This window comes from Antechinus flavipes, chromosome 3 (assembly GCF_016432865.1).
Source record: "Antechinus flavipes isolate AdamAnt ecotype Samford, QLD, Australia chromosome 3, AdamAnt_v2, whole genome shotgun sequence".
Taxonomy (NCBI): domain Eukaryota; kingdom Metazoa; phylum Chordata; class Mammalia; order Dasyuromorphia; family Dasyuridae; genus Antechinus; species Antechinus flavipes.
Genome location: NC_067400.1, coordinates 622,794,348 through 622,821,166, shown reverse-complemented (window position 1 = coordinate 622,821,166; position 26,819 = coordinate 622,794,348). Strand labels below are relative to the sequence as shown.

The 26,819-nt window shown below is 41.3% G+C and overlaps 1 protein-coding gene across 1 annotated transcript; it reads right to left on the bottom strand.

Annotated features, from left to right (window-relative positions):
• Positions 1-540: 540 nt before the first annotated feature.
• LOC127556472 (immunoglobulin superfamily member 1-like) lies at positions 541-24,075 on the bottom strand. The gene is made up of 12 exons (XM_051989648.1): positions 23,949-24,075; positions 23,639-23,674; positions 23,157-23,432; positions 21,257-21,556; positions 20,657-20,956; positions 4,367-4,666; positions 3,671-3,958; positions 3,188-3,280; positions 3,051-3,078; positions 2,809-2,885; positions 2,660-2,694; positions 541-2,364 (listed from the first exon to the last, which is right to left on the bottom strand). The coding sequence occupies exons 1-12, from the start codon at positions 23,980-23,982 to the stop codon at positions 2,239-2,241; spliced, it is 1,893 nt and encodes a 630-aa protein (XP_051845608.1). The 5' UTR covers positions 23,983-24,075; the 3' UTR covers positions 541-2,238.
• Positions 24,076-26,819: the final 2,744 nt, after the last annotated feature.

The following is a 26,819-nucleotide window of genomic DNA, read 5'->3' as shown; positions in this document are numbered from 1 at the left end:
AGTAATAATTTTATAAAAGAAGATGATGAAAAGCCATACCAAAATGTACTGCTAAAGCAGTCTGTATGTGAAAAGGCATGTGTCTTTAAAGATACCTTAACAAAATAGGGGAAAAAAGGATTAACTAAATGAATATTCATTAAAGATTAAAAATATAAAATCAACATATATTAAAAGCCATAAAAGAAAAGACATAAAAGACAGAGGTGGAACACATAAAGTGGAAACAAAAACAATCCCTAGAAATGATTAATGAAATTTAAAGCTCATTCTTTTAAGGGACAAAATAGGATGAATATTTTTTCTCCATTTCTCTTATCCTGTATTTTATTTCCTCACAGTTACACGTAGAAACATTTTAAACATTTAGTTTTAAAACATTGTATTACAAATTATTTCCTTTCCTTTGACCACAACTCCCCTCACACTGAGAAGCCATGTAATTTAGTATAAGATACACATATGCAGTCATGTAAACCATTTCCATAATAGTCATGTTCTAGAAGAAAACAGACCAAAAATTCCCTTCAGAAAATAAAGTAAGGAAAAATAATTTCTCTATTTTCTATTCCGAGAGCACCAGGTCTTTTCTGCGGATGGATAGCAAGTTTAAAAAATAAATCCTTCAGAGTTGTCTTGTATCTCTCTATTGTTGAGAATAGTTGTCCTGCACTTTTGTTCATCTTATTGCTGTTACTTTGTACACAGTACATTTCATGTTGCATCAGTTCATAGAAGTCCTTCCAGGTTTTTCTGGCAGCATCCTACTTACCATTTTCTAATAGTACAATAGTATTCCATCAAAATTATATATTTGAATTTGTTCAGCCATTCCATAGTTAATGGCTATCCCCTCAATTTCTAATTCTTTGCTCCCAGAAAAGATCTGATATAAAAAGTTCTTTTGTTTTTGTTTTCTCTTTTAGATACAGACCTGGGAGTGTAATTGCCAGCTCAAATGGTATGCATGGCTTTGTAGCCCTTTGGAAGAAGTTCCAAATCACTCGATATAATGGTTGAATCAATTCACAGCTCTGCCAACAAGGCATTAATATCTCACTTTCCCCACATGGCCTCTACCACTTGTCTTTTTCCTTTTCTGTCCTATCAGTCAATATCATAGATAAGGGGGAATTCCTCAGAATTGTTTTAATTTTCATTTCTCCATTCAATAGTGAGATAGAACAATTTTTCACATGATTAGTTAGCTTTGATTATGTCATTTGATCTATCCATATTTTTGATTAGTTAGTAATTGAGGAATTGCTCTTATTTTTATAAATTTGATGCAGTTCTCTATATGTTTGAGATATGAAACCTTTATCAGAGAAAATTGCTTTGAAATGGTTTTACAATTATATTTGCAAACAGTATTTTTCTGTAATCTATATCTCCTGTTTATTCTATTCTTTTTCTCCTTTCCCCCTATGCCTCCACAAAATTGTTTTCTGTCTGACTGACTCTTCCCCAGTCTGCCTTCCTTTCCATCACTTCCCCTTCTTCTCTTATTCCCTTCTTCCATTTCCTGTGGACATGATAGATTTCTATATCCAATTGAGTGTGTGTATTATTCCCATTTTGAACCAGTTCTAAAGAGAATAAAGTTCAGTCACTCCTTCTTACTTTCCCACTTTTCTCCTCCACTGTAAAAGCTTTTTCTTGTCACTTTTACTTAAGATAATTTCCTTTATTCTACTGTTTTTCTTTCTCCCACCATATTCCTTTCTCAGTCCTTAATTTTATTTCTTTAGATATCATCTCTTCATATTCAGTTAATAATTTTGGTATATATGTATATACGCAAAACTGCCCTAATTTGAGAAAGTTCTTATGAGTTATAAGTATCATCTTCCATATAGGAACATAAACAGTTTAATCTTGTGACATCCCTCTTGATTTGGTTTTCCTGGTGACTTTTTTTTTTTTTACATTTCTTATAATGTATCTGAAAGCCAAATTTTCTAATCAGCTCTTTTTTTTTCCTCAAGAATATTTGGAAATCCTCTGTTTCACAGAATATTCATGCTCCACTCAGGGATTATAATCAGTTTTGTGAGTTTGGTGATTCTTGGTTTTAATCTTATCTGCTTTGCTTTTCAAAATATTTTATTCCTGGGCAGCTAGGTGGTACAGTGATAGAGCACCAGACTGAAGTCAGGAGTACCTGACAGATGAAAGAAGGGTGAGGGAGAGGAGAAGAGACAGAAGAGAATTCCTTTGCGAAAAGGGCCTAAACCTTCAGTTTATGTTGGCATAGAGAGTGGCTTCTGTTGGTGTCTTCTTAGTTTCAGTTTTCCTCTTATTCAAGGTTCTTATGTTCAGCTCAGTGTAAGTCACTCCCTGTGGATCGTCGGCCACAGGAACCTGAAGGAGAAATAGAAGAGGGAGAGAACAGTGATGAATTAGGAACAGATGTTCTTAATCTATTTCTGTGTCATGAAATCTTTGAAGACTCATCTGCTGAAAGCAATAGATGCCGTCTCATTCTCATACTTTTAGATACATGAAATATACTTCATAGAATTATGAAGGAAATAAAGGGCATTGAAATACTGTCATTGAAATGTTATACAAATATTCACAATAATTTAAGATATTCTTATTTTAGAGTCATTGAATGGCATTCCTGGGGGTAGAAGACAGAATGGGGTTAACTCACCAATGGTCCCCTTGTTTCTCTGGTCTCTTCTTCATCTGAAGTGAAGAATAGATTCCATCATTCCCAAGCTCCCAGGACCAGGATTCTCTTCTATTATTCCTCTCCCCCCTGGGCCAGGATTCTGTCATCTCCCTGAACAGATAACTTACATGGCCTTTCCTCTCTGGGTGCCTCAGCATGATGGGTCTTGCAGGTATTCCAAGGAAGACAAGAGCAACAAAAACAGCTACAGTAGGAAGGAAAGGAGGAAATGGGATAAGAGGCTAGAGTTCACTCTCAGATTCTCTGCTAGCATTTTCCCCTCACCAGAATCTCTGTCTGCTTCAGAGAATCTGGGTTACATGGAAAGAGGAAAAAGGGCCGAATGGGAGGAGGAGCTGAGTTTCCTCACCTTCTTGGGATGTATCCCTGCAAAGGTCCTGGTGAGACACATGTGGGAAGGGAAAGAAACAAGGTCAGGGAAGATCTTAGAGGAAGAAGGTTTAGTCCTTACCCATCTCTGTTCCATCCTCTTTTCCCCAAACTTACCCAGTAGTGCAAGCAAGAAAAGGCAGAGGAGGAGGAGGAAGAGAAAGGAAGCACAGCTGAGGATGATGATGAGGTTCTTACTTGGCTTGGAATCTAGGTGAGGGGAGAGACAAGAGTCATCATGAATGACTGTGCTAAGCAATGCCCACATTTCCCCTATAATTTTCTTCTACAGCTTCTCATCACCATCACCATCAAACAGTTTGGTACAAATCAGGCTGAGGGAGGATTTATCTCTTGGAATAAGAGTGAGATAGACAGAAACCCGAATAAAGATATATTTGTCAAATATGACATAAGGAGGAATGCTTCATGTCCCAGCTCACACATTGGGTCCCCATTAGCCAGGAAGTGAGGACTGGGTGGAAGTCTCTATAGATTCTTACACTATGTTCCTGACAGAAGCAAGGCCATGCTTTCAGTTCCTTGTAGGGGCAGAGGAATAGGGCAATTACCAGTATCTTCCTGTTGGGTTCCTCTCACCTCTTACTAGAAGCTCCAGGGCATCACTAGACTGCTTCCAGAGACTTTCATTGGTGCCCAGCTGATACCTGCAGCTGTAATTGCCAGAGTCCTTGGAGGTTACATGAGTCAAGAAGAACCTGCCCTGGTCTTCATGGGCTTCCATGCTGTGCAGGATTCCTTCAACTCCCTCCTTATACAGAGCAAACCTAGGTATCCATGAGGATACCCAGCAAAAGAGGGTCACATTGGTCCCCGAGGCTACCTCTAGACCAGGCCAGGCTGAGAGGGAAGGCTTGGGGAGTGCATCTGGAAACACAAACAAAGACCCGAGATGCTCAAGATCCCCTCCACAGTTTAAGGGGAGCCAAGATCTGAAGAATTTCCTGACCAACTATTTCACTGATTCTGACCATTCATTGCCCTAAGTACCTTTTTTTCCCCTTAATAGATGTAGACACTAAACTCCAAAGGGTCTTTGGTGCTGTCTAGGAAAATAAGGTTGTTTCTTCTTCCATTCTTGTCCCTTGAGCTTGGTGCAGTTCCTGAGTTGGTCCATTCTTCCAACTATGTTTTCCACTTCCTAAAGGATAACCAGTCCTTATCCCAACCTCTCCTTTATACTGTTAAACGGAGGACACATTTTCTGGTCTACCTTTCAATCTTAACTTCCATGGCTCTATTTTTTTCCCCTGGAGAACTTGAAGCCATTCTTACCTGTCACCCAGATCTGTAGGATATCACTGGGCTCTGACACCTGGTACGGAGCTATTCTTTCAGAGTAGACACAGGTGTAGTTGCCAGAATCCTGGGCCCTCACAGAGAGGAGGGGGAAGACAGCTGAGGTGCCAGATGTGTTCTGGCTCTGCAGGGGCTGAGGGCTGCCCACCTTCAGAAGAGTGAATGTTACTCTCCATAGTGCTGACTGAGGGAGCCTCCGGCACTGGAGAGTCACATGCTGCCCAGGCTCCACCAACAGGCCTGGGAGTGCTGAGAGGGAAGGCTTGGGCAGAGATCCTGAGAGGGGAAGAATGGAGGAGTGTCAGGACACCTGAGTCAAATCCCTGTTCTGACTCTCATTCTTGTGTGACCATGACTCATTCATTGGGTCCATCCAAGACTCAGTTATCTCCTCTGTTAAGGAGCGGGTATGAATAAAAGATGTCTGCTATCATTCTATTCACAGCCAGCTAGCAATCTAAGCAACTGTCACACTGAAGGGACCTCACCTAGTCTATGATCTCATGCCTGTGATGACTGCCAGGCAGGGAGATCATGGTCTCCTCCTTTTTATTGGGGCCATCACAGTCAGGCTCAGGTATGAGTCAGGGTCCAGGAGAGAGAAGGCTTATCTCTGGGCTTTGTCCCTCACTTTTAAGTGACCCTGGAAAAGTCCTTTCCCCTGTCAGGGCCTCATGTGATCATTGGTAATGGGAGGGTTTGGCCCCTTTCAGCTCTGGATCTCTGTGCCTTTTCTACTCCTTACTCAAAGCTCACCATCAACTTTTAGCTAAGATCCCAGATCATAACAGAAATATCTAAATCTTACAAGATCCCTGACTCAGGACCGGCCCCACAACAGATTGGCTGTGTAGGCGCCCTGCCCTTGCCTCTGTGAGACCCTTGTCTGGGCGCAGAGCAGAGGGGTCACACTCAGAATTATTCTGGGGTCCCCACACCCCGTACCTGTCACCACCAGCTCCAGGTTCTCACTGGACTCTGATTGTGCACCAGAGGCTGTCCTATCCTTATAAGTACATGTGTAGCTCCCAGTGTCCTCAGGTCTGACAGAAGGGAGGGAGAAGCCAGTCCAGAGATCTGCTGTATTCTGGTTCTGCAAGGGCTGCTGGGTTCCCGTCTTCCACAGAGTGTATGTCATCTCCTCAGGAGAAGCCAGACTGGGCCTTGAGCACCAGAAAGTAATATTGGTACCTGGGGCCACCACAAGGCCCGGCTGGGCCCACAGAGTGGGTCTGGGTAGTTGTCCTGAGGAGAAAGGGGTGCCTGAGGTCAATATCAGATGTCATTTCTAGACCCTCTGCTAACGCCCTGAAAGGAGAAGCCAAAATCTTGTTTTTGATCTCACTTTCTCTCTTAAGGTCTATCTGAGTGCAGAACACCTCCATTATCCTGGGGCCTAAACTGAGATGGCCCAGAGGTTGCTTCCAGCTCTATTCCAATCATCCCTTCAGAATTCCCTGGTTCTTATGCTGTCCCCCTAGCTTTGTGGGCCTCTATGTGGGGACATGGAATAGGTACTTAGGGATTCCCATGACTAGTCACCAAGCACAATCAGCCCGACAGCCGGACTAAGATGGGATGCTCTGTGGGGGGGTGTCTTCTTGTAGTAAATACAGCTGTAGCTCCCAGTGTCCTTGGTCCCCACAGATGGAAGTGAAAAGTTAGCCCTGAACCCTGCAGGGATCTGTAGGTGTAAGGGCTCCAGGCTCTTTGCATCCAGCAGGGCAAAACTGTAGTCCTGAGTGGTGGGCTGTGGAAACATTTGGCACCAGATGGTCACTGTTTGTCCTGGAGATATCAAGGGTCCAAGTGAAGCTGCAATTTTGGGTTTGGGGAGGACGCCTGAGAAAGGAGGAAGGAAGAAAGTTAATGGTCTGATCTCCCCAATCCCATCCAATCATTGCATGAAAAGAGCCAAGCAGTGAAAGCATGGGGCAAGGGTGCTTCATCAGGCCCATTTGCACAGTCCTGCAGGCCTGGGGTACTTGGTATATGGGCTCCTTGGTCCCTTTGAGAAAGATGTTCTGGGCCCCAAAAGGCTGTGAATCTACAGAACAGTGAAGAACAAGGAACAAGGAGAGAGCAGGTCACCCTTTCATATCTGTCCCCCTTCTTACTCCCTTCAAGAGGCCCATGTCTGACCCTACAGCCAGGCCAGCAGGACCAAGTATGGACTCTAATACAACATGGCTGGCAAATTCAGACCTTTCTTTTGCATTTTAAGGTTTGAAAATGTCTGTCTTCTCTTCCCAATAACTCCATAACTGTGGGATAGAGAGGATTTCTAGATTCCCAGGCCCCAATTTCCCCACACAGTGGCAGGTCCTCGTCTTATCACTCAGGGTTCCTACTGCAGGGAAACCAGAGCAGCAGCTGCTAGAGGAGAATGGGGGCTCCTTCTGAGCTCTGCTTTTTCTTCACTCATTCATCATTTATCAGTCATTTACTATTCAGTGAAGGGGGAGCCCCAAAGATTGAGGGAAAGGGTCACCCTTGCTACTTGAAGATGGTCACAGTCCCAGGCATGACAGGATTTGAGCTCAAGCATCCCCATTAGACCATTCAGACCATTAGAATATGAGCTTCATGTCATGAAGGAGGGAACTGAGTTCCAGAAGGGCAGGACATTCCCATGATCACCTCACCAGCATCTGGGGGGCAGGTGTGTGAATGTTATTTCACAGCCACCAAATCTTTCTTCCTTCTACCTTCACCAAACTATTTTCTATCACAGACCAAGTGGACAGAAGCTTGGAGTGCCAACAAGGGCCCAGAGCTAGCATGGATCCAGGAGAGAGGTAAAGACTTCCTCCTGAGAAGGGCCAAGACTTTGCCACTTGATGCCAGCTGGGACAGCATCCTGGGACAGCCAGCGTCTGAGCTGGGCTTTAAGCATGTACAGGAAAGCTATGGGTGAAGGTGAGAAGGGCATTACAGGCAGAGAAAACAGGGTGAGCAAAGGCAGAGAGGTGGGACATGATGGGGGTTGGGGGAAGCATCTGTCCAGGCTGATAGGAATGTAGGGAGGACAGAAGGGAACACTGGGGGACACAACTGCGCTGGTGAGATATTGGTGGTGTGAGCATAGAGAAGCAAGGAAAAGTTCATCTAGGGAAAGTTTCCTCTGCAAAAGCTGGGTGCCCCGGCTCCCAAAGGTGGCTGTGTATGTCTGAGGGAGGAGCATCCTGGGTTATATGGCTGAGTCACCAAGGGACCCTAAGCAGAAGAAGGGAGATCCCTGAGTTTGCTGCTAGGAGACATGGCTCTTAATCCTGTCCTTGAGACTTAAGGTCCCACTGACCTGCTCGAGTCACCTTACCTTCTCTCCAGGCCTCAGTTTCTCCATCTCTAAAAGAAAAATCATCACATGTGAGCTCTCCTCCTGGCAGAATTATTGAGGGGGACTATTTCTAAGCTTTATAATCTTAAACTCTGAGTGGGTGAGGCAGGTGGTCTCAGAGCATATGGAGGTCATTGGTGAGTGGAGACAGTTAATAAAGACCAACAGTTTTCCTTTTACCCATTGACTCTCTAGAGATGGATGTGGGGCTCCTCTCCCTGGACTGGCCTTTTCCCAAAGGATGTTTTGATACCTGCACCCCTCACCTGTCACCATCAGGGCCAGGGGTTCACTGTACTCTGACCACAAGGGCCCCTTTCCAGAGCGGCACCTGTAGCTTCTGGCATCTCTCCCATCATCTACTTTCCTGAGCACAAAGTCTGTCTGTGACCACGAGTCATTTCTCTCCTCTCTGAGCTCTCCATCCTTCCAGAGCTGGAATCTGTCACTCCCCAGTCGGCCCTGGCACCTCAGGGTCACATCTGCTCCCTTGGCGACCACAGGACTTGGGAGAGCCCAGAGGGTGGGTCTTGGAGAGATTTCTGAAGAGGAAAGAAATTTGATTTTTAGGGATGCCTCTGGAGCCAGTGTTTCTCCTCCACATCCTGAAGTCCCTGCTTTCATCACCCCTTCCATTCCTTGTAATGTCACCTGTTTTCCTCCCTGCTTATCCTGGGAGTGGATTTCTGCATTGATTTGAGACAAAGAGTGAAAAGAGAACTTTGTGCTTTTGGGGACAGGACTCACCCGTCTGTGCCCTAACCTCCCAGTGCAGACACAGCCCTGTAAGATAAGACCAGGTTATAGATGGCTCCTCTCCAGCCCACGCTGACTTCTTCCCCAGCCCTTGCCAAAGCTCCTGATCTTCTAATTCTGCTTTGATCAGAATATGAAGGGGGATTCCTGTAAGCAAAGACTGGGTCCTGCTTTGCCCCCACTGATTCTGTCTCCTCTTTAGTTTTCCTTCCTATCCTTCTGACTCAGTCAGCCAAGAGTCTTGGCTCAATGTCCCTCCCTCGCCAGGGTTAACCTTGGAGACTCACCGATGGAGAGCAGCAAAGTGAGTGTGGAGTCCATGGTGGGTCTTCAGCTCTGTACCAACCTCAATTGTGCAGAGGACCAAAGGTTACAGGACTGGGGGCTGGCCCAGGATGTGGTGGCCAGCCCTGCTGTCGTACATCCCCTAAACTCAGGCCCCACAGTTTCCGCTCTTATACTGATCAAAGGGACCATGGTTCTCCAAGGCTTATTTCTGAATGAATAAGAATGATTTAAAGTAAATGGAACCAGGAAAGGACTGTGGAATATGATGGGCATTTAAGTGTTAAAGACAAAAGAAGGTGATCTGTGGCCTGCACAGGTGCATCCTTGTTCTGTGAAAGTAACAACATCCATCATAAAAAGCCTGACCATGTAATCATCAAGATTGAGCACAAACTCTTAACCCCACAGCCCGGGAAGGCTGACTTCATTTCCTTCACTTGGGGGGTGGATGAGCACATATTTCATGCCTGATATGACCTCTGGGTCTTAGTATGAACATCATCACCAGCAGCCACCACACCCACAGTAACAACAAAAGTGGATATCATTTTAAAGTACTTTCAGCTTGGCAAATATTTTACAAATGTGTTCTCATTTGAGCCTCCGAACAATCAACAATAGTAGGTATCTCACTATCCAGATTTTACAGATGAGATCGCTGATGTAGACATTCCCTCTCCAGATTCTCTGAGTCATGTTTGAACTCAGCATTTCCTGGTTTCTAATCGATTAAAATCATGAATCAAAATGCAGATGATGTAGGCATTTGTTGCCCTTAATCTCCAAGGATATAAATGCCTCAGTAACTCCATTTGCTGTAGGATGCCAAAATGGCCAGCATTGGTATTGGCTGCTCTGCTTGCCCTTTGCTCAACCCTTTTGCATACGCTTTCAATAACTGGTTGACTAGGACATATCGAGTTAATTGGGACAGTAGCTTACTGTTCTGGGTTGTCTTGTACATCATCAGTCAATAATCTATTGGCACAGAGTCCCATGAGACAGGTGACATCCAACCTAGAAAGACCCCAGTTCAAACTCAATGACTATTTATCAGGCTTCTGCCATGTTGCCTTGGGAATTCAAAGAGAAAACAGAAATAGACCAATCCTTATGGAGCTTATACTTTACTGGCAAGGGCAACAATATATTTCAGTACAAACATTTATGCATGATGAATTTGCAGGTTAAGAGTCAACTCTCATATAAATGATTCTTTATGATAGTCATGGATAAGGCAACCGACATACTGGAAATTTCAGTAAGATATTAAGTGTTAGGAAAGGAAAGCTCATTTCTTTTGAGGCTAGGTTAAAAGAAGTGAGATATATTTAGCCCATTTATTAATGAACTGGGAGACATCACTGGTTTCTTTATTTTTGAAATATGTTTTTATTAATCTTTTTTGATGGTTTGCCTTCTCAGAATTTCTTCCATCATTCCTTTGGTACTTCTTCACAGAGCATTTTCTCATAAAACTAATGATATTTTAGTATTTATTTATTTATTTTAAAAAATTCATTCTTTAATACTTTCTTGATTTATATATTCAAGTTTCAGTAAAAACATGTAAATAATTCACAGATCCCTGAAGGTCAAAGTTGACTTTAACCAAAACTGCCTCATTGACTACAGTTTAAACTAATGATATTTTAAAGGGAAAAAGAGAAAAATGAAGAGGAAAATTATCAAACTTAGTCAGTCCCTCATAGAAACTTGAAATACATTTAGTGTTTCAAACTCATGGAGTTCCCTGTTGCAGAGGAGTGAGCTATGAATATCTTATCATTTTTTACCTTAATAATGTTTGTCTTGGATAATTGAGAAAAAGCGAAAGATGGTAAGGATTTAACAATTAGTAGAGAAAAATAATTAGTTTAATTGAGAAATTCTTTGAATATTGTGAATCTCGGAGGAGCAGGAGATAATTTTAAAACTGAAGATGAGATAGAAAGGAATATTCCAAGTCTATAAATGTCACCAAAGAATTTGAGAGATGTAATTAGTGCAGTGTAGTTTGGAGGAAGAGGATTCTACTAACATTGTTTATGAGTCCCTTTCAAGTATGTCTCCATTCTATCAGTGGATATAAAATAATGTAGTAAAGATAATGAATTTTGTGGAAAATGTATTTGTCCAGGTGAAAGTGTTAATATTTGGCTCAAAATATCACCACATCCTAACCATCTTTGATAAACCCTCTTATCTGTATACAATGGGTACAAGGGAAAGTAGTTTTAGATTAGAGAGCTCCTATCCCAAAAGGTATAATGCAATCCCCCTTTATCAGAAATATACTTTTTCTATTTCCATTTCTCATATAATGTCCTTTAAGTATTATATAAAATTTCTTCCTGGATCCTTAAAGAATCATGATGTTCTCCTACCTCAGTGAATCTCAGGGAATTTGGGGAAGTAGTGATCACTGTTACCTATTATCATGACTATTCCCAAGACATATCCAAATCCGGTATTATGAGGTCATGTGCCTAAGTGGAAGAGACAGTAATATTGCTTTTCTGAATTTGTTTATTATATTTCCCCAGGTACATCATAACATTTTTTAAAAATCTGTTTTTAAAATTTTTGAGTTCTAGGTTCTCTCCTTTACTGCCACCTACAATTTTTTAAAAATTTAAAAAAAATTTCTTTTTTTTTTCATAATTATAAGTGTTGTAATCTTTTTCTTCTCAAAACGCAGCCAGGTGATAAAAGTTCAGATCTTTTATTATCTCCAATATAGCCCGGTTAGCTTAGAGACCTATCTCTCTGCTTGGTTCCAAGAGCTCTCTCCAAATGTCTTTAAATCCAAAGGTCTGGTCCTTCAGCCTCTGCCTCTGCTTTCTTCAGCCTCCAGCCAGCTCCAGTCTTCATGTCATTCCAGTGAAATCTCGACTTGTAGCGTCTTCCTCTGAAGAACTCTCCGACTGGCCCATTGGCCTATTTATGCTCCTTCCAGAGAGAGGGATTATGGGTAGTTCTACTTAGTACCTTGTTTCAGGTTCTGCCCAAAACATCTTCTTGTAAGATTAGATCAACTCTAATTAGTTAGCAGTTAGTAAGGATTCCAACATCTCCCCCTTTCTTTTGTTTTAAAACATAGGGGGTTTCTGAGGGGGTACACATAAATCCATCAATATGGGCCAGAATTTTGTAACAGATATACATGGTATACATAAATCCATCAATATGGGAGGCATTATACATAATTTACATAAGTACATAGCAATATAACACAGGCTAGTAGTAATGTAACAACATGAATCAACCTGAAAATTTACACATGTCCATAAGTCCTAGAAATAGTCCATAAGCAATCCATTGTCCATTAGTTCATGTGCCAGGAATCTAATAATTCCTGTAAGCTCTGAAGTACTGCAAAAAGTCTCATCAACAATTTTTCATCTCAGGGAACCCAATGATTTCTGAAGATTTTAAGAGTCCTTTTGACAGTCTCATTGTCAGCCATCTGATTCTTTCTTCATCTGTGGAAATATAAGCAGATCCTCTTCCCCAAGCAGTTAATCTAATTCCCTTCTATTTACCAAGTTTGGGATTTCTCCTCATCATCTGGTAATTACATTGGAGTTGTTTGCATTGGATATTATCTTGTTGTCTTAAAAGGCCTGTATTCTTCCCAACTGTAATCCTGATTGCTTTTCTGTTGGTTGATGACATCAGGGTTCTGAATTTCTAAAGTCTCTCTGGGTGTAACCTCAGCTGCTATCATGCCCCACCTGTCCTTTGATTGATACTTTAGAGCTGGGCCCTGCCTCTCATTCCTCTGGGTCAATATACATTTAGAGGCCCAGTGAAAGCCTCGGTTACATTTTGGACATGGGGTTTTGGGTTTTCTCTCACCCTGTCTTCTCATTGTATCTCTGTATCTACATTGGGCTCTTAGATGTCCAATTTTTCCGCACTGAAAACATCGACAAGTTTCTCTAGAATTCCTCTGCCAAGAAGGACCTTGTCTTTCCATGTTCATCATAGTCTGGGCATAATAAGCATTTGTGCCCACTGTGGCACAGTGTCTTATGATTTCCTCTAAAGGAGCATCTTTGTCTAGCCCCCATATAATTCTCTTGCAAATCTCATTGGCATTTTCTTTAGCCAGATGTCTGGTCATTATTTCTGTTGCTGCATTATCTCCAATGGTTCTTATTACAACTGTTTGTAAACGTCTCACAAAATCTGCAAAAGGTTCATTGGGACCTTGCTCTATTTTTGTGAAAGCATTATTTCCATCTTTCTGTCCAGGGAGAGAATTCCAAGCTTTTATTGCAGCCTTAGAAATTTGCTCATACACTGTTATGGGATAATAAATCTGTTCTGAACTCTCTGCATACTGACCTTCACCAGCTAGTTGGTCAAAAGCAACTTGTACAATAGCTCCTGTTTGCCTATTGCGTTGGGCTTGAATCCTACATAATTCATGAAACTCCGAAAGCCACAATAAATTTTGTCCCAGTTCTAGACAAGTTTTTGTTATGGATTTCCAGTCATTCGGGGTTAGGATTTCATAAGACAAATTATCTAGTAACATCTTCACATAAGATGATGTAGCCCCATAAAGAGTGCAACCCTTTTTCAAATCTTTAATTTTTCCCAAATTAAAAGCAGTGTATTTTCTCTCTTTTTGACCTGAGGAGTTGAGCTCTTCAATCACAGGATATGCATTTATAAAATCAGATATATCTTCTCCTTCATTTTTTGCCTTAATTAATGCTTTTTCTAATCTTGTTAAATTCTGCTTTACAGGAGAAGCTGACTGTGTTTCTGTCTCTCTCCCTCCCCCTTGTTCCACCCATGAAGGGTTAATTGCGGAGGGAGGGTCATGAGATGTGGAATCACCTAATTCCTCCTGCTGTGAAGTATCATACTCAGAATTGTAATTAACTCCATTCTCATCTGATTCGTCCTCCTTTTCACCTAGTAAAGTTGGCATTTCTTCCTCCTGTACTTTCCTTTTCATCATTCTATCATTTAAATAACTTCTTATAGCCAATTGTATTACATTATATGTATTAATTATTGAGTTAGGCCCATTTTTGTCATAGAATTGACAAAGATCCTCTCCAACCAATTTCCATTCATTTAGATCTAATTCCTTATCAAGAGAGAAACAAGGACATATGTCCTTTACAGTTTGTAAAAGTTCAGTGATTTGCTGTAAACTTATAATTAAACCTTGGCTTTCCATAACTTTGACAATGCTCTCTAAACATTTTCCTTTGAACAGAAACAGGCTGTTTTCTAAATATCTGTCCCATCTTAGCTGAAATTCTACTTTAACTCTTCTAACAAAATTTCTTTGTTGCACTCACCCTAATTTCTGGGTTGATGAGTCTTTTCCACTGGATCAGGATCAGAGGCTTTTCCACTTGAATCAGGATCGTAGCTTTTCCACTGAAATCCACTGAGGGATCTGTTAGTCCCACGTTCAGGGCGCCAAAATGTGGTGATCTTTTTCTTCTCAAAAAGCAGCCAGGTGATAAAAGTTCAGATCTTTTATTATCCCAATATAGCCCGGTTAGCTTAGAGGTCTATCTCTCTGCTTGGTTCCAAGAGCTCTCTCCAAATGTCTTTAAATCCAAAGGTCTGGTCCTTCAGCCTCTGCCTCTGCTTTCTTCAGCCTCCAGCCAGCTCCAGCTGAAATCCACTGAGGGGGGAGGGGGGGGTCTGTTAGCCCCACGTTGGGCGCCAAAGTGTTGTAATCTTTTTCTTCTCAAAACGCAGCCAGGTGATAAAAGTTCAGATCTTTTATTATCTCCAATATAGCCCGGTTAGCTTAGAGACCTATCTCTCTGCTTGGTTCCAAGAGCTCTCTCCAAATGTCTTTAAATCCAAAGGTCTGGTCCTTCAGCCTCTGCCTCTGCTTTCTTCAGCCTCCAGCCAGCTCCAGTCTTCATGTCATTCCAGTGAAATCTCGACTTGTAGCGTCTTCCTCTGAAGAACTCTCCGACTGGCCCATTGCCCTATTTATGCTCCTTCCAGAGACAGGTATTATGGGTAGTTCTACTTAGTACCTTGTTTCAGGTTCTGCCCAAAACATCTTCTTGTAAGATTAGATCAACTCTAATTAGTTAGCAGTTAGTAAGGATTCCAACACCTATGCCTGGGTAATTTTTTACAACATTATCCCTTGCACTCACTTCTGTTCCAACTTTTCCCCTCCCTCTTTCCACCCCCTCTTCCAGATGGCAAGCAGTCCTATACATGTTAAATATGTCACAGTATATCCTAGATACAATATATGTGTGCAGAACCAAACAGTTCTCTTGTTGCACAGAAAGAATTGGATTCAGAAGGTAAAAATAACCCAGGAAGAAAAGAATGCAAATAGTTTACATTCATTTGCCAGTATTCTTTCTTTGGGTGTAGCTGCTTCTGTCCATAATTGATCACTTGAAATTGAGTTAGATGTTCTCTTTGTTGAAGAAATCCACTTCCATTCGAATACATCCTCTTACATATATACGTTGTTGAGGTATATAATGATCTCCTGGTTCTGCTCATTTCACTTAGCATCAGTTAAGTCTCGCCAGTCCTCTCTGTATTCTCTTAGCCAATCTAACATGTGTGTAGTGGTATCTCAGAGTTGTCTTAATTTGCATTTTTCTGATTAATAATGACTTGGAGCATCTTTTCATATGGCTAGAAATAGTTTGAATTTCTTCATCTGAGAATTGTCTATTCATATCCTTTGACCATTTATCAATTGGAGAATGGCTTGATTTCTTATAAATTAGAGTCAATTCTATATATTTTGGAAATTAGGCCTTTATCAGGACTTTTAACTGTAAAAATGTCTTCCCAGCTTATTGCTTCCCTTCTAATTTTGTCTGCATTAGTTTTGTTTGTACCAAAGCTTTTCAATTTGATATAATCAAAATTTTCTATTTTGTGATCAGTAATGGTCTCTAGTTCTTCTTTGGTCATAAATTCCTTCCTCTTCCACAGGTCTGCAAGGCAAACTATCCTATGCTCTTCCAATTTATTTATAATCTCATTCTTTATGCCTAGGTCATGAACCCAGTTTGACCTTATCTTGGTATATGGTGTTAAGTGTGGGTCAATGCCTAGTTCTGCCATACTAATTTCCAATTTTCCCAGCAATTTTTGTCAAATAGTGAGCTTTTATCCCCAAAACTGGGGTCTTTGGGTTTGTCAAACATTAGATTATTAAAGTTATTGTACTGCCACCTACAATTAAGAAACCACATATGAAGTTATACAAAATATTCCTATAAAAGTCAAGTTGTGAAAGAAAACATAAATCTTCCACCACAATGATAATAAAAACTCTCAAGAAAAATAGTAGTCATGTCCTAAAAGAAATCATAGAATGAAAAATAAATCAAGTAAAATATTGTTTATTCTATTCTATATTCAGAGACCACCAGTTCTTTCTCTGGGGATGGATAGCAATTTTCATCATAAATGAGTTGTCTTGTATCATTGTATTGTTGAGAATAGTTAAGTCATTCACAGCTGATCATCTTATTGCTATTATTTTGTACACAGTATATGTCACTTTGCATCAGTTCATGGAAGTCTTTTCAGGTTTTTCTGACAGCATCCTGCTCATCATTTTCTTATAGCACAATAATATTCCATCATAATCACATACTACAATTGGTTCAGTCATTTCACAGTTGATGGACATTCCCTCAAGTTTTAAATCTTTGCTCCCAGAAAAGATCTAATATATAAATTTTTGTACATATAAGTTATTTTGTTGTTGTTTTTTCTTTTTAGATACAGACCTAGAAGTGTTATTGCTAGCTCAAAGAGTATGCATGGTTTTCTGGCATAGTTCCAAAACACTCAAAAGGATGATTGAATCAATTCACAGCTCCACTAACAGGGCATTAAAATCTAATTTTGCCACACACCCTCCACCACTTGTCATTTTCCTTTTTTGTCCTCCTAGTCAATCTAATAAATGTGTGGGAGTTTCTCAGAATTGCTTTAATTAGCATTTCTCTAATCAATAGTGAATTAGAACATTTTTTCATGTAAGTAGATAGCTTTGATTATGTCATCTGAAAACTATATATATGTTTTGATCATTTATCAATTGAGGAATCACTTTTAGTTTTATAAATTTGACTATATGTTTGAGACATGAGTGAGATCTTTATCAGAATTCAATTGTTTTTCATAATTATTTTTTCTAAACAGTATTTTTCTCCAACCTATCCCTCTTATGTTTATTCTATTCTCTCTCTTTTCACCCTATCCCTCCTTAAAAGTTTTTTATATCTGACTAATCCTCCCCCAGTTCGCCTTCCTTTCTATCACTTCCCCTTCTTCTCTTATCTCCTTCTCCCATTTCCTATAGGGTATGATAGATTTCTATATCCAATTGAGTGTATGTATTATTCCCTCTTTGAACCAGCTCTGATGAGAGTAAGGTTCCATCAATCCCTCTCATTTCTCCACTGTAAGATCTTTTTCTTGTCTTTTTCTGTAAGATAATTTATCTCTTTTTACCTATCTCTTTCCCTTCCTTCCAGTATATCTTCTCTCAGTCCTTAATTTTATTTTCTTTAGATATCCTTTCACATTGAACCCATGCCTTCTGTCTATTTATACTGCTAACTGCCCTATTATTGTTAAAGTTCTTATGAGTTACAAGAATCACCTTCACATTTAGGAATATAAACAGTTGAACCTTGTTGAGTCCCTTTTGATTTACCTTTCCTGTTAATTTTTTATGCTTCTCTTGTGTCTTGTACCTAAAAGTCAAATTTTCTAATCATTTTTTTCTTTTCTTTAAGAATATTTTGAAATCCTTTATTTTATTGAAGATTCATTCCCTGATGGATTATAATCACTTTTACTGGGTAGGTAATTCTTGGTTCTAATCCTTCCCCAACTGCTTTTTCAGAATATCTTATTCAAAGCCCTCCAGTCCCTTAAAGTCTAAACTGCTAAATTGTCTGATTTTGTGTCCATTTTACTTGAATTGTTTCTTTCTGGCTCCTTGAAGTATTTTCTCCTTTACTTGGGAGCTCTGAAATTTGGTTTTAATATTCCTGGGAGTTTTCATGTTTGGATCTATTTAGGAAGTGATTGGTGGATTCTTACATTTTCTTTTTTTACTTTCTGGTTCTAGAATATGAGAACAGTTTTCTTAATGATTTCTTTTTTTAAAATAACAATATCTTTTTATTTATAACAAGATGCAAAGATAATTTCTAACATTCACCTTTGCCAAACCTTGTGTTTCAAAGTTTTCTCCTTTCTCCCCACCCCAGATAGCAAGTAATTCAATTTAGGTTAAATATGTCCAATTCTTCTTACTATATTTCCACATTTGTCATGCTGCATGAGAAAAATCACATCAAAAGGGAAAATATGAGAAAGAAAAAACAGAAGCAAGCAAAGCACAATAACAACAAAAAGAGAAAATAAGATGTTGTGATCCAGATTCATTCCTTACAGTCCTCACTCTGGATAGAAATGGTTTTCTCCAGCATAAGTCTTTTGGAATTGGCCTGAATCATTTCATTGTTGGAAAGAACCAAGTCCATCACAGTTGATCATTACACATTAGGAGACTATGGGAAGAAGAGATGAGTCTATTTATCTCCTGGGCCTTTATTCTTGCCAAGATCCTGGTGAGACACAAAGGAAGGAAAGAAGAAAAGTTAGGTGAGGCTACAAAGCAGAAAATGAAAATCCCAGCTCTAACCTATTTTTATTTTTTAAGACATGAAATGGTTTAAGGTTGTCTCACCTGTAGGAATGGATCCTTAGGGATTCTTAGGGATGGCATAGGAATGACCTCAAGAGAAGGCAGAGAAGCAAAAATATAGAGCTGAGTCTGATAATGATGGTGTCACTGGTACCTGAACCTAGTGTGGGTGAGAGAGAAAAATCTTTATAATTCACTTTCCTTAGGCAAACCTCACATTGTACCAGCATTTTCTCCTCTTATCGCCTTCTAAATCCACCTACCACTATGAGCATTCCAAAGTTTAATGAAAATGCTGCTCCTCTGGGCTTTATTCCTTGAAATTACATTCAGAAACCCAAGAAACCAGTTTAGGAATATGGAGTACAGGGATGTATGACAGAAAGTGTCACATCCCAGGTTGCAGTCTTTTTTTTCCTATGGGCGTGGAATGGAGGAAAATGTTAAAATTTTGGTTGTTTCTTTTCCCATGTGTCTTGGCTAGAGTAAGCTACAAGAGAATATTGTCTTTCTATTAGAGTTCTGTTGGTGTTAAGCTGGTAGTGGCAGCAGAGTCCTTGGAGGTCACATTACTCAGAAAGAACTGGACCCCATCTTGAATAATATCCATGTTTGGCAGGATCTTTTTTCATCTCTCTCAGGGAGAACAAAAAGACTCCTCCTTGAGATTCCCCAGCAGAGGAGCATCACTTTGGCCCGAGACCACTTCTGGGCCAGGCTAGGTTGAGAGGGAAAGCTAGAATAATATATCAGGAAATCCAAGCAGAGATCTCAAGGCTAACTCCACAATTATAATGTGGGTGAGTGGGTCAGGGGAGCAAGTGCTGAGAGATCTCTGAAAAGTGCCCTGATCACCTATTCTCATTTCCTTTGACACTTTGGTCATTCTTTAGTCAAAATCTCTGTCATGGAAAAGTAATGCTGTTGAGCCTGAGATGTTCTTTGGGCCCACGTAGAAAGAGGAAATTATTTCTTCCTTCTTTGTCCCTTGAATTGGAGCAGTACTTGACTTGGTTTGAACCTTCCAACTTTGCAGGACAACCAGTCCTTATCCCAACCTCCACTTTATGCTGTCCACAGGAGCCCAAAAATGTGTTCTCCCACATTTTCTGGGCTGTCTTTAAATAATAACTCCATCCCTCCAATTTATGCCTTGAGTGCTTGAACAAAGCCTTACCTGTCACCCAGATCTCTAGGGCATCACTGGGCTCAGATACCTGGGAGGGAGCCATTCTTTCATAATAGACACAGGTGTAGTTGCCAGCATCCTGGGCCTTCACAGAGAAGAGGGGGAAGTCAGCTCTAGTCCCAGCTGGGCTCTGGCTCTGCAGGGGCTGAGGGCTGCCCATCTTTAGCAGAGTGAATGTCGCTCTCCAGAGTGCTGACCGAAGGGGCTGCCTGCACTGGAGAATCACATGATTCCCAGGCTCCACCATCAAGCCTGGAAGGGCTAAGAGGGAAGGCTTGGGCAGAGATCCTGTGAGGTGAAGAAGGGGAAGCTGGGAGTTAGGACACCTGGGTCAAGTCCCTGTTCTGCCTCTCAGTTTCCATGTGATGATTGCTCATTCATTGGGCCCATGTGAGATTCAGTGATCTCCTCTGTAAAGGAGGGAGTAGAAATAGAAGATCTTTTTTATCTTTCTAGCCACACTTAGCTAGGAATCTAAGGAGATTGCCACACTGGAGGGAACTCACTCAGGCTAAGGTCATGCATCTGATGACTAACAGGAGAGAAGATCACAGCCCCTCCCTTGTCATTGGGGACATCATGGAAAGGTCCAGGAATCAGCCTAAATCTATAGTTCAGATCAGGGTCTAGGAGAGAGAAAGCTTAGGCTTGTCTCCAGGCTCTGTGACTCACTTGTCAGGTGACCCTAGACAGTCCTTTTGTCTCTCAGGGTCTCATCTGATCCTTGGTAATGGGAAGGTTTGGTCCCTCTCATCTCTGGGTCTCTGTGCCTCTTCTAACTCTTTACTCAGGTTGCATCATCAGCTTTTACAAGATCCCAGATCACAACAGAAATATCTCATATCTTACAAGATCCCTGAGTCAGGACCGGTTCCAGAACAGATCAGGTTATATAGGCCCCCTGCCCTTGGATCTGTGAGGCTCCTGTCTGAGCAGAGGGCAGAGGGGTCACACTCAGCATTATTCTGGGGTCCTCACATCCCTCACCTGTCACCACCAGCTCCAGGGCCTCACTGGACTCTGGTTCTCTACCAGAGGCTGTCTTATCCTTGTAAGTACATCTGTAGCTCCCAGTGTCCTCAGGTCTCACAGATGGGAGGGAGAAGTCAGTCCAGAGAGTTTCTGAGCTCTGCTTCTGTAAGGGCTCCTGGGATCCAATCTTCCACAGAGTGAAAGTCACCTCTTTAGGAGAAGCCATCCTGGGCCTCGAACACCAGAGAGTGATGTTGGTCCCTGGGGCCACCACAAGGCCAGGCTGGGCCCACAGAGTGGGTCTGGGTAGTTGTCCTGAGGAGAAAGGGGTACCTGACGTCAATGTTAGATGTCATTTCTAGACCGCTCTGCTAACCCCCTGAGAGGGCCAGCAGAAATCTTGTTTTTGTTCTTACTTTCTCTCTTAAGGTCTGTGTGGACAATACCCCCATTATCCTGGGGTCAATATCCTGGGTATCCTGAGGTTACAGAGAACAGTAGAGGATACAAAGGTTCCTTCCTGCCTCCCTCCCCAAATCATCCCTTCACAATTCCCTGGATTTGATGTTGTCCCCATAGCTTTGTGGGTACTTAGGGATTCCCATGTCTAGTCACCAAGAACAGTCAGCTCCACGGCTGAGCTAAGATAGGATGCTCTGTGTGGTGGTGTCTTCTTGTAGTAAATACAGCTGTAGCTCCCAGTGTCCTTGGCCCTCACAGATGGAAGTGAAAATTTGGTCCTGGACTCTGCAGGGATCTGTAGCAGTAAGGGCTCCAGGCTCTTTGCATCCAGCAGGGCAAAGCTGTAGTCCTGAGTGGAGGACTGTTGGGGCATTTGGCACCAGATGATCACTGTTTTCCCTGCAGATATTAAGGAGTCAGCAGAGGCTTCAATGATGGGTTTGGGGAAGACTCCTGAGAAAGGAGAAAGGAAGAAAGTTAGAGATCTGATCTCCCCAATCCCATCCAATCATTCCATGAAACAGAGCCAAGAAGGGGGAGGGTGGGCTGAGGTTGCCTGGCCAGGCCCATTTGCACAGTCCTGCAGGCCTCTTTATGACTGGACTCTCGGCTCATCTTGAGACAGATGTTCTGGGCCCAGGAAGACTATAAGTGATGGAGGAGAAGTAGAGGTCATCCTCTCACAACTTCCCCTCTTCTTACCCCCTTCAAGGGGCCCAGATCTGATCCTATAGCTTAGACCTACTGGACCAACGAGGACCTTAATGCAAATCACTGGAAAATTTAGAACTTTCTCTTAGATTTTGAGGTTTGCAAAACTGTATCTTTTCTTCCTAATAACTCATGACTGCAGGTTAGACAGATCTTCAGATTCCCAAGCCAAGGTCCCACCCATTTCCCCATACTGTGACAGGTCCCTCTTCTGCCACCCCTTGCTCATTTTGCAGTGAAACCAGAGTAGTGGCTGCTAGAGGAGGATGGGTACTTCTGGTCTCTGTGGTGAGGAATTATGTTTTCTTTGCTTTTCTTGTCCTCGTTCATCCTCTGTCAGTTATTCCCTGCTCAGTGAAGAGGGAGTCTCAAAGGTTTAGGGAAGATTTAACCCTTGCTCTCCTGAAGGGATCACAGGAGTGTTATAGCTCAAACAACCCATTATACCATCCAGCCTTGTCATTTCACAGGCCCTCAATCTGATTCCTGTTTCACCAGGATGCTTGTACCACAGGGCAGATGGACAGTAGCTCAGGGTGGTGAGAAGGTCCCCCAAATGAGTAGGTACATGAGAGTGGTGAAGACAGCATGCGGGAGGACCAGTAGCTAGGATATTACTACTTCATGTCAGCAGGGACAGCATTCTGGGGCAGCCAGGGTCTGAGCTGGGCTTTAAGCATATGTAGGAAAGCAATGGATGAAGTTGAAAGGCAGGGGTAACTGTGTGAGCAAAGGCAGAGTGGTGGGACATAATGAGGGTGGATGGAAGAATTTGTCCAGGCTGATGGGAATGTAGGGAGGACAGAAGGGAACAATGGGTGACACAACTGGGCAGGTGGGATGTGCCGGTGTGGGCATAGAGAAAAAGGAAAAGTTCATCTAAGTAAAATTTCCTCTGTAAAAGCTATGTGCCCCTTCTCCCAAAGGCTGCTGTGTATCTTTGAGAGAACAGCCTAAGCTGTGAGAGCAGGTGGGAGAAGATCTCTGGGTTTCTAATCTTGTCCCTGACACTCAAAAACCTTCTGACCTGCTCAAGTCACCTTATTTCCTCTGAAGGCCTCAGTTTCCCCATCTGTAAAAGAAAAATCATTATATACTTGTTCTCCTACTTGCAGAATTATTGAAGGGAAAGATTTCAAAACCTTATTTATAATCTTAAATTGTGAGTGAGTGAGGCAGTGGTCTCAGAGCCTAGGGAGGTATGGTTGGTGAAAGGAGGCAGGTAGTAAAGCCTGAAGGTTTTCCCTGCTACTCATTGACTGTCAACAGATGAATCTGGGGCTCCGCTCCCAGGCCTGCCCTCCTTCCCTCCAAGGATGGTATTATCCCAGCACCCCCTCACCTGTCACCACCAGGGCCAAGGGGTCACTGAGCTCTGACCAAAAGGAACCCTGCCCAGAGCGGCATCTGTAGCTTCTGGCATCTCTCCAGTCATCTATTTTCCTGAGCACAAAGTCTGTCTGTGACCATGAGTCATTTCTCTCCTCTCTGAGCTCTCCATCCTTCCAGAGCTGGAATCTGTCACTCCCCAGTTGGCCCTGGCACCGGAGGGTCACATTTGCTCCTTTGGGGACCACGGGACTTGGGAGAGCCCAGAAAGTAGGTCTTGGGAGGGTTTCTGAAGAGGAAAGAAATGTGATTTCCATAAATGTGTCTAGACCCAGCATTTCCTTCTCCATATTTTGAAGTCCCTCCTTTCATCACCCCATCTATTCCTTGCAATGTTATCTGTTACCCTTCCCACTTCTCCTGGGGGTGGATTCCTGGGTTAATTTGGGATAACGAACAAAAAGTGGATAGTGTGATGTTGGGGGCAGGACTCACCCATTTGTGCCACAACCTCCAAGTGCAGACATAGTCCTGTAAGATAAGGCCAGGTGATAGATAGCTCCCCTCCAGCTTAAGCTGACTTTAACCTCAGTTCTTGCAACAGCCACTGAAACTCTAATTCCATTTTGATCAGAATATGAAGGGGGATCCCTGTGAGCAGAGACTGGCGTCCTGCTCTGCCCCCAATGATTCTGTCTCCTCTTTAGTTTTCTCCCTGTCCTTCAGATTCAACCAGCCAAGGACCTTGTCACAATGTCCGTCCCTCCCCAGGCTTAACCTTGGAGAATTAACCTTGGAGACTCACCAATGGAGAACAACAAAGTGACTGTGGAGTCCATGGTGAATCTTCAGCTCTGTCTCAGCTCACCTGGGCATAAGGGAAAAGGGCAGGACTGAAGGCTGACCCAGGATGTGGTGGCCAGCCCTGCTGCCTTATACCCTAAACTCAGGACCCACAATTTCCGCTCTTATGATTCATAAAAGGGACCAGGTTTCTTCAAAGCTTAGTTCTTAGCATTTCTTTTTTTTAATAACTTTTTATTTACAAGTTATATGCATGGGTAATTTTTCAGCATTGACCCTTGCAAAACCTTCTGTTTCAACTTTTCCCCTCTTTCTCCCACCCCATTCCCCAGATGGCAGGTAGACCAATACAAGTTAAATATGTTAAAGTATATGTTAAATACAATAAATATATCTATATCCATACAGTAATTTTGCTGTACAAGAAGAATCAGACTTTGAAATAAGGTAAAATTAACCTGAGAAGGAAATAAAAAATGCAAGCTGATAAAAACAGAGGGATCGGAAATTCTATGTAGTGGTTCACACTCATTTCACAGAGTTGTTTCAGTGGTTGTAGCTGGGTCTATTCATTTTTGAATAAATAGAACTGATTTTGTTCATCTCATTGTTGAAGAGGACCATGTCCATTAGAATTGATCATCATATAGTATTGTTGTTGAAGTATGTAATGATCTCCTGGTCCTGCTCATTTCACTCAGCATTAGTTCATGTCAGTCTCTCCAGGCCTTTCTGAAATCCTCCTATAACATTCATATACCACAGTTTACTCAACTATTCTCCAATTGATGAGCATCCATTCAATTTCCAGTTTCTAGCCACTACAAAAAGGGCTGCCACAAACAGTTTTGCATATACAAGTCCCTTTCCCTTCTTTAAGATCTCTTTGGGATATAAGCACAGTAGTAACACTGCTGGATCAAAGGGTATGCACAGTTTGATAACTTTTTGAGCATAGTTCCAAATTACTCTCCAGAATGGCTGGATGTATTCCCAATTCCACCAATCAGTGTCCCAGTTTTCCCACATTCTCTCCAACATTCAGAATTATCTTTTCCTGTCATCCTAACCAATCTGAGAGGTATGTAGTACTATCTCAAAAGTTATCTTAACTTGCCCTTCTCTGATTAATAATGACTTGAACATGTTTTCATATGGCTAGAAATAGTTTCAATTTCTTCATCTGAAAATTGTCTGTTCATATTCTTTAACCATTTATCAGTTGGAAAATGGTTGATTTCTTATAAATTAGAATTAATTCTCTCTATATTTTGCGAATGAGGCCTTTATCAGAACCTGTCACTGTAAAAATGTTTTCCCAGTTTATTGTTTCCCTTCTAATCTTGTCTGCATTAGTTTTTTTTGGTACAAAAGCTTTTAAATTTGATATAATCAAACAATTTCTGTTTTGTGATCAATAATGATCTCTAGTTCTTTTTTGGTCACAAATTCCTTCCTCCTCCACACGTCTGAGAGGTAAACTATCCTGTGTTCTTCTAATTTGTTTATAATGTCTTTCTTTATACTTAGATCATAAACACACTTTGAGCTTATCTTGGTCTACAGTGTTAAGTGTGGGTCAATGCCTAGTTTCTGCCACACTAATTTCCAATTTTCCCAGCAGTTTTTGTCAAACAGTGAATTCTTATCCCAAAAGCTGGGGTTATTGGGTTTGTCCAACATTAGATTATTAAAGTTATTGACTATTTTGTCCTGTGAACCTAACTATTCCACTGATCAACTAGTCTATTTCTTAGCCAATACCAAATGGTTTTGCTGACTAGTGCTTTATAGTATAGTTTTAGACCTGGTACGCTAGGCCACCTTCATTTGATTTTTCTTGCATTAGTTTCCTTGAAAGTCTTGATCTTTTGTTCTTCCAGATGAATTTTGTTGTTATTTTTTCTAGATCATTAAAATAGTTTTTTGGGAGTCTGATTTATATAGCACAAAATAAATAGATTAGTTTAGGTAGTATTGTCCTCTTTATTATATTCACTTGACCTATTCAAGGGCACTTAATATTTTTCCAGTTGGTTAGATCTGACTCAATTTGTGTGGAAAGTGTTTTATAGTTTTGCTCATATAGTTCCTGACTTTCCTTTGGCAGATAGATTCCCAAATATTTTATACTCTCAGAAGTTACTTTAAATGGAACTTCTCTTTGTAACTCTAACTGTTGGATTTTGTTAGTGATATATAAGAATGCTGATGATTTATGTGGGTTTATTTTGTATCCTGCAACTTTGCTAAAGTTGTGGATTATTTCTAATAGCTTTTTAGTAGAATCTCTGGGACTCTCTAAGTATACTATCATATCATCTGCAAAGAGCAATAATTTGGTTTCCTCATTACCTACTCTATTTTTAAAATCTCTTCCTCAACTCTTATCGCCAAAGCTAGCATTTCTAATACAATATTGAATAGTTATGATGATAGTGGGCAACCTTGTTTCACTCCCGATGTTATTGGGAATGGTTCCAGTTTATCTCCATTATATATAATGCTTACTGATAGTTTTAAATAGATGCTACTGACTATTTTAAAGTCCATTTATTCCTATAGTCTCAAATGTTTTAATAGGAATGGATGTTGGATTTTATCAACTGCTTTTTCTGCATCTATTGAAATGATCCTCCCCTTCCCTAAATTCTTTCAGATATGAGAGGTTTCTTTTGTCTGTTCTTGGGATGTAATTTCCCTCTTTTTATCTCTCCCTTTCCCTTTTTGTGATACCATCTCCTTTCCACTTCTACTTCCCTTTTTTGTATTATAACAGTAAAATCAAATTATACACACACTCTTTATGTATGCCCATAACAGAAATACAGTTCTCCAAAGGTATTTTTTTTTATCTTTTATGCTGCTCTTG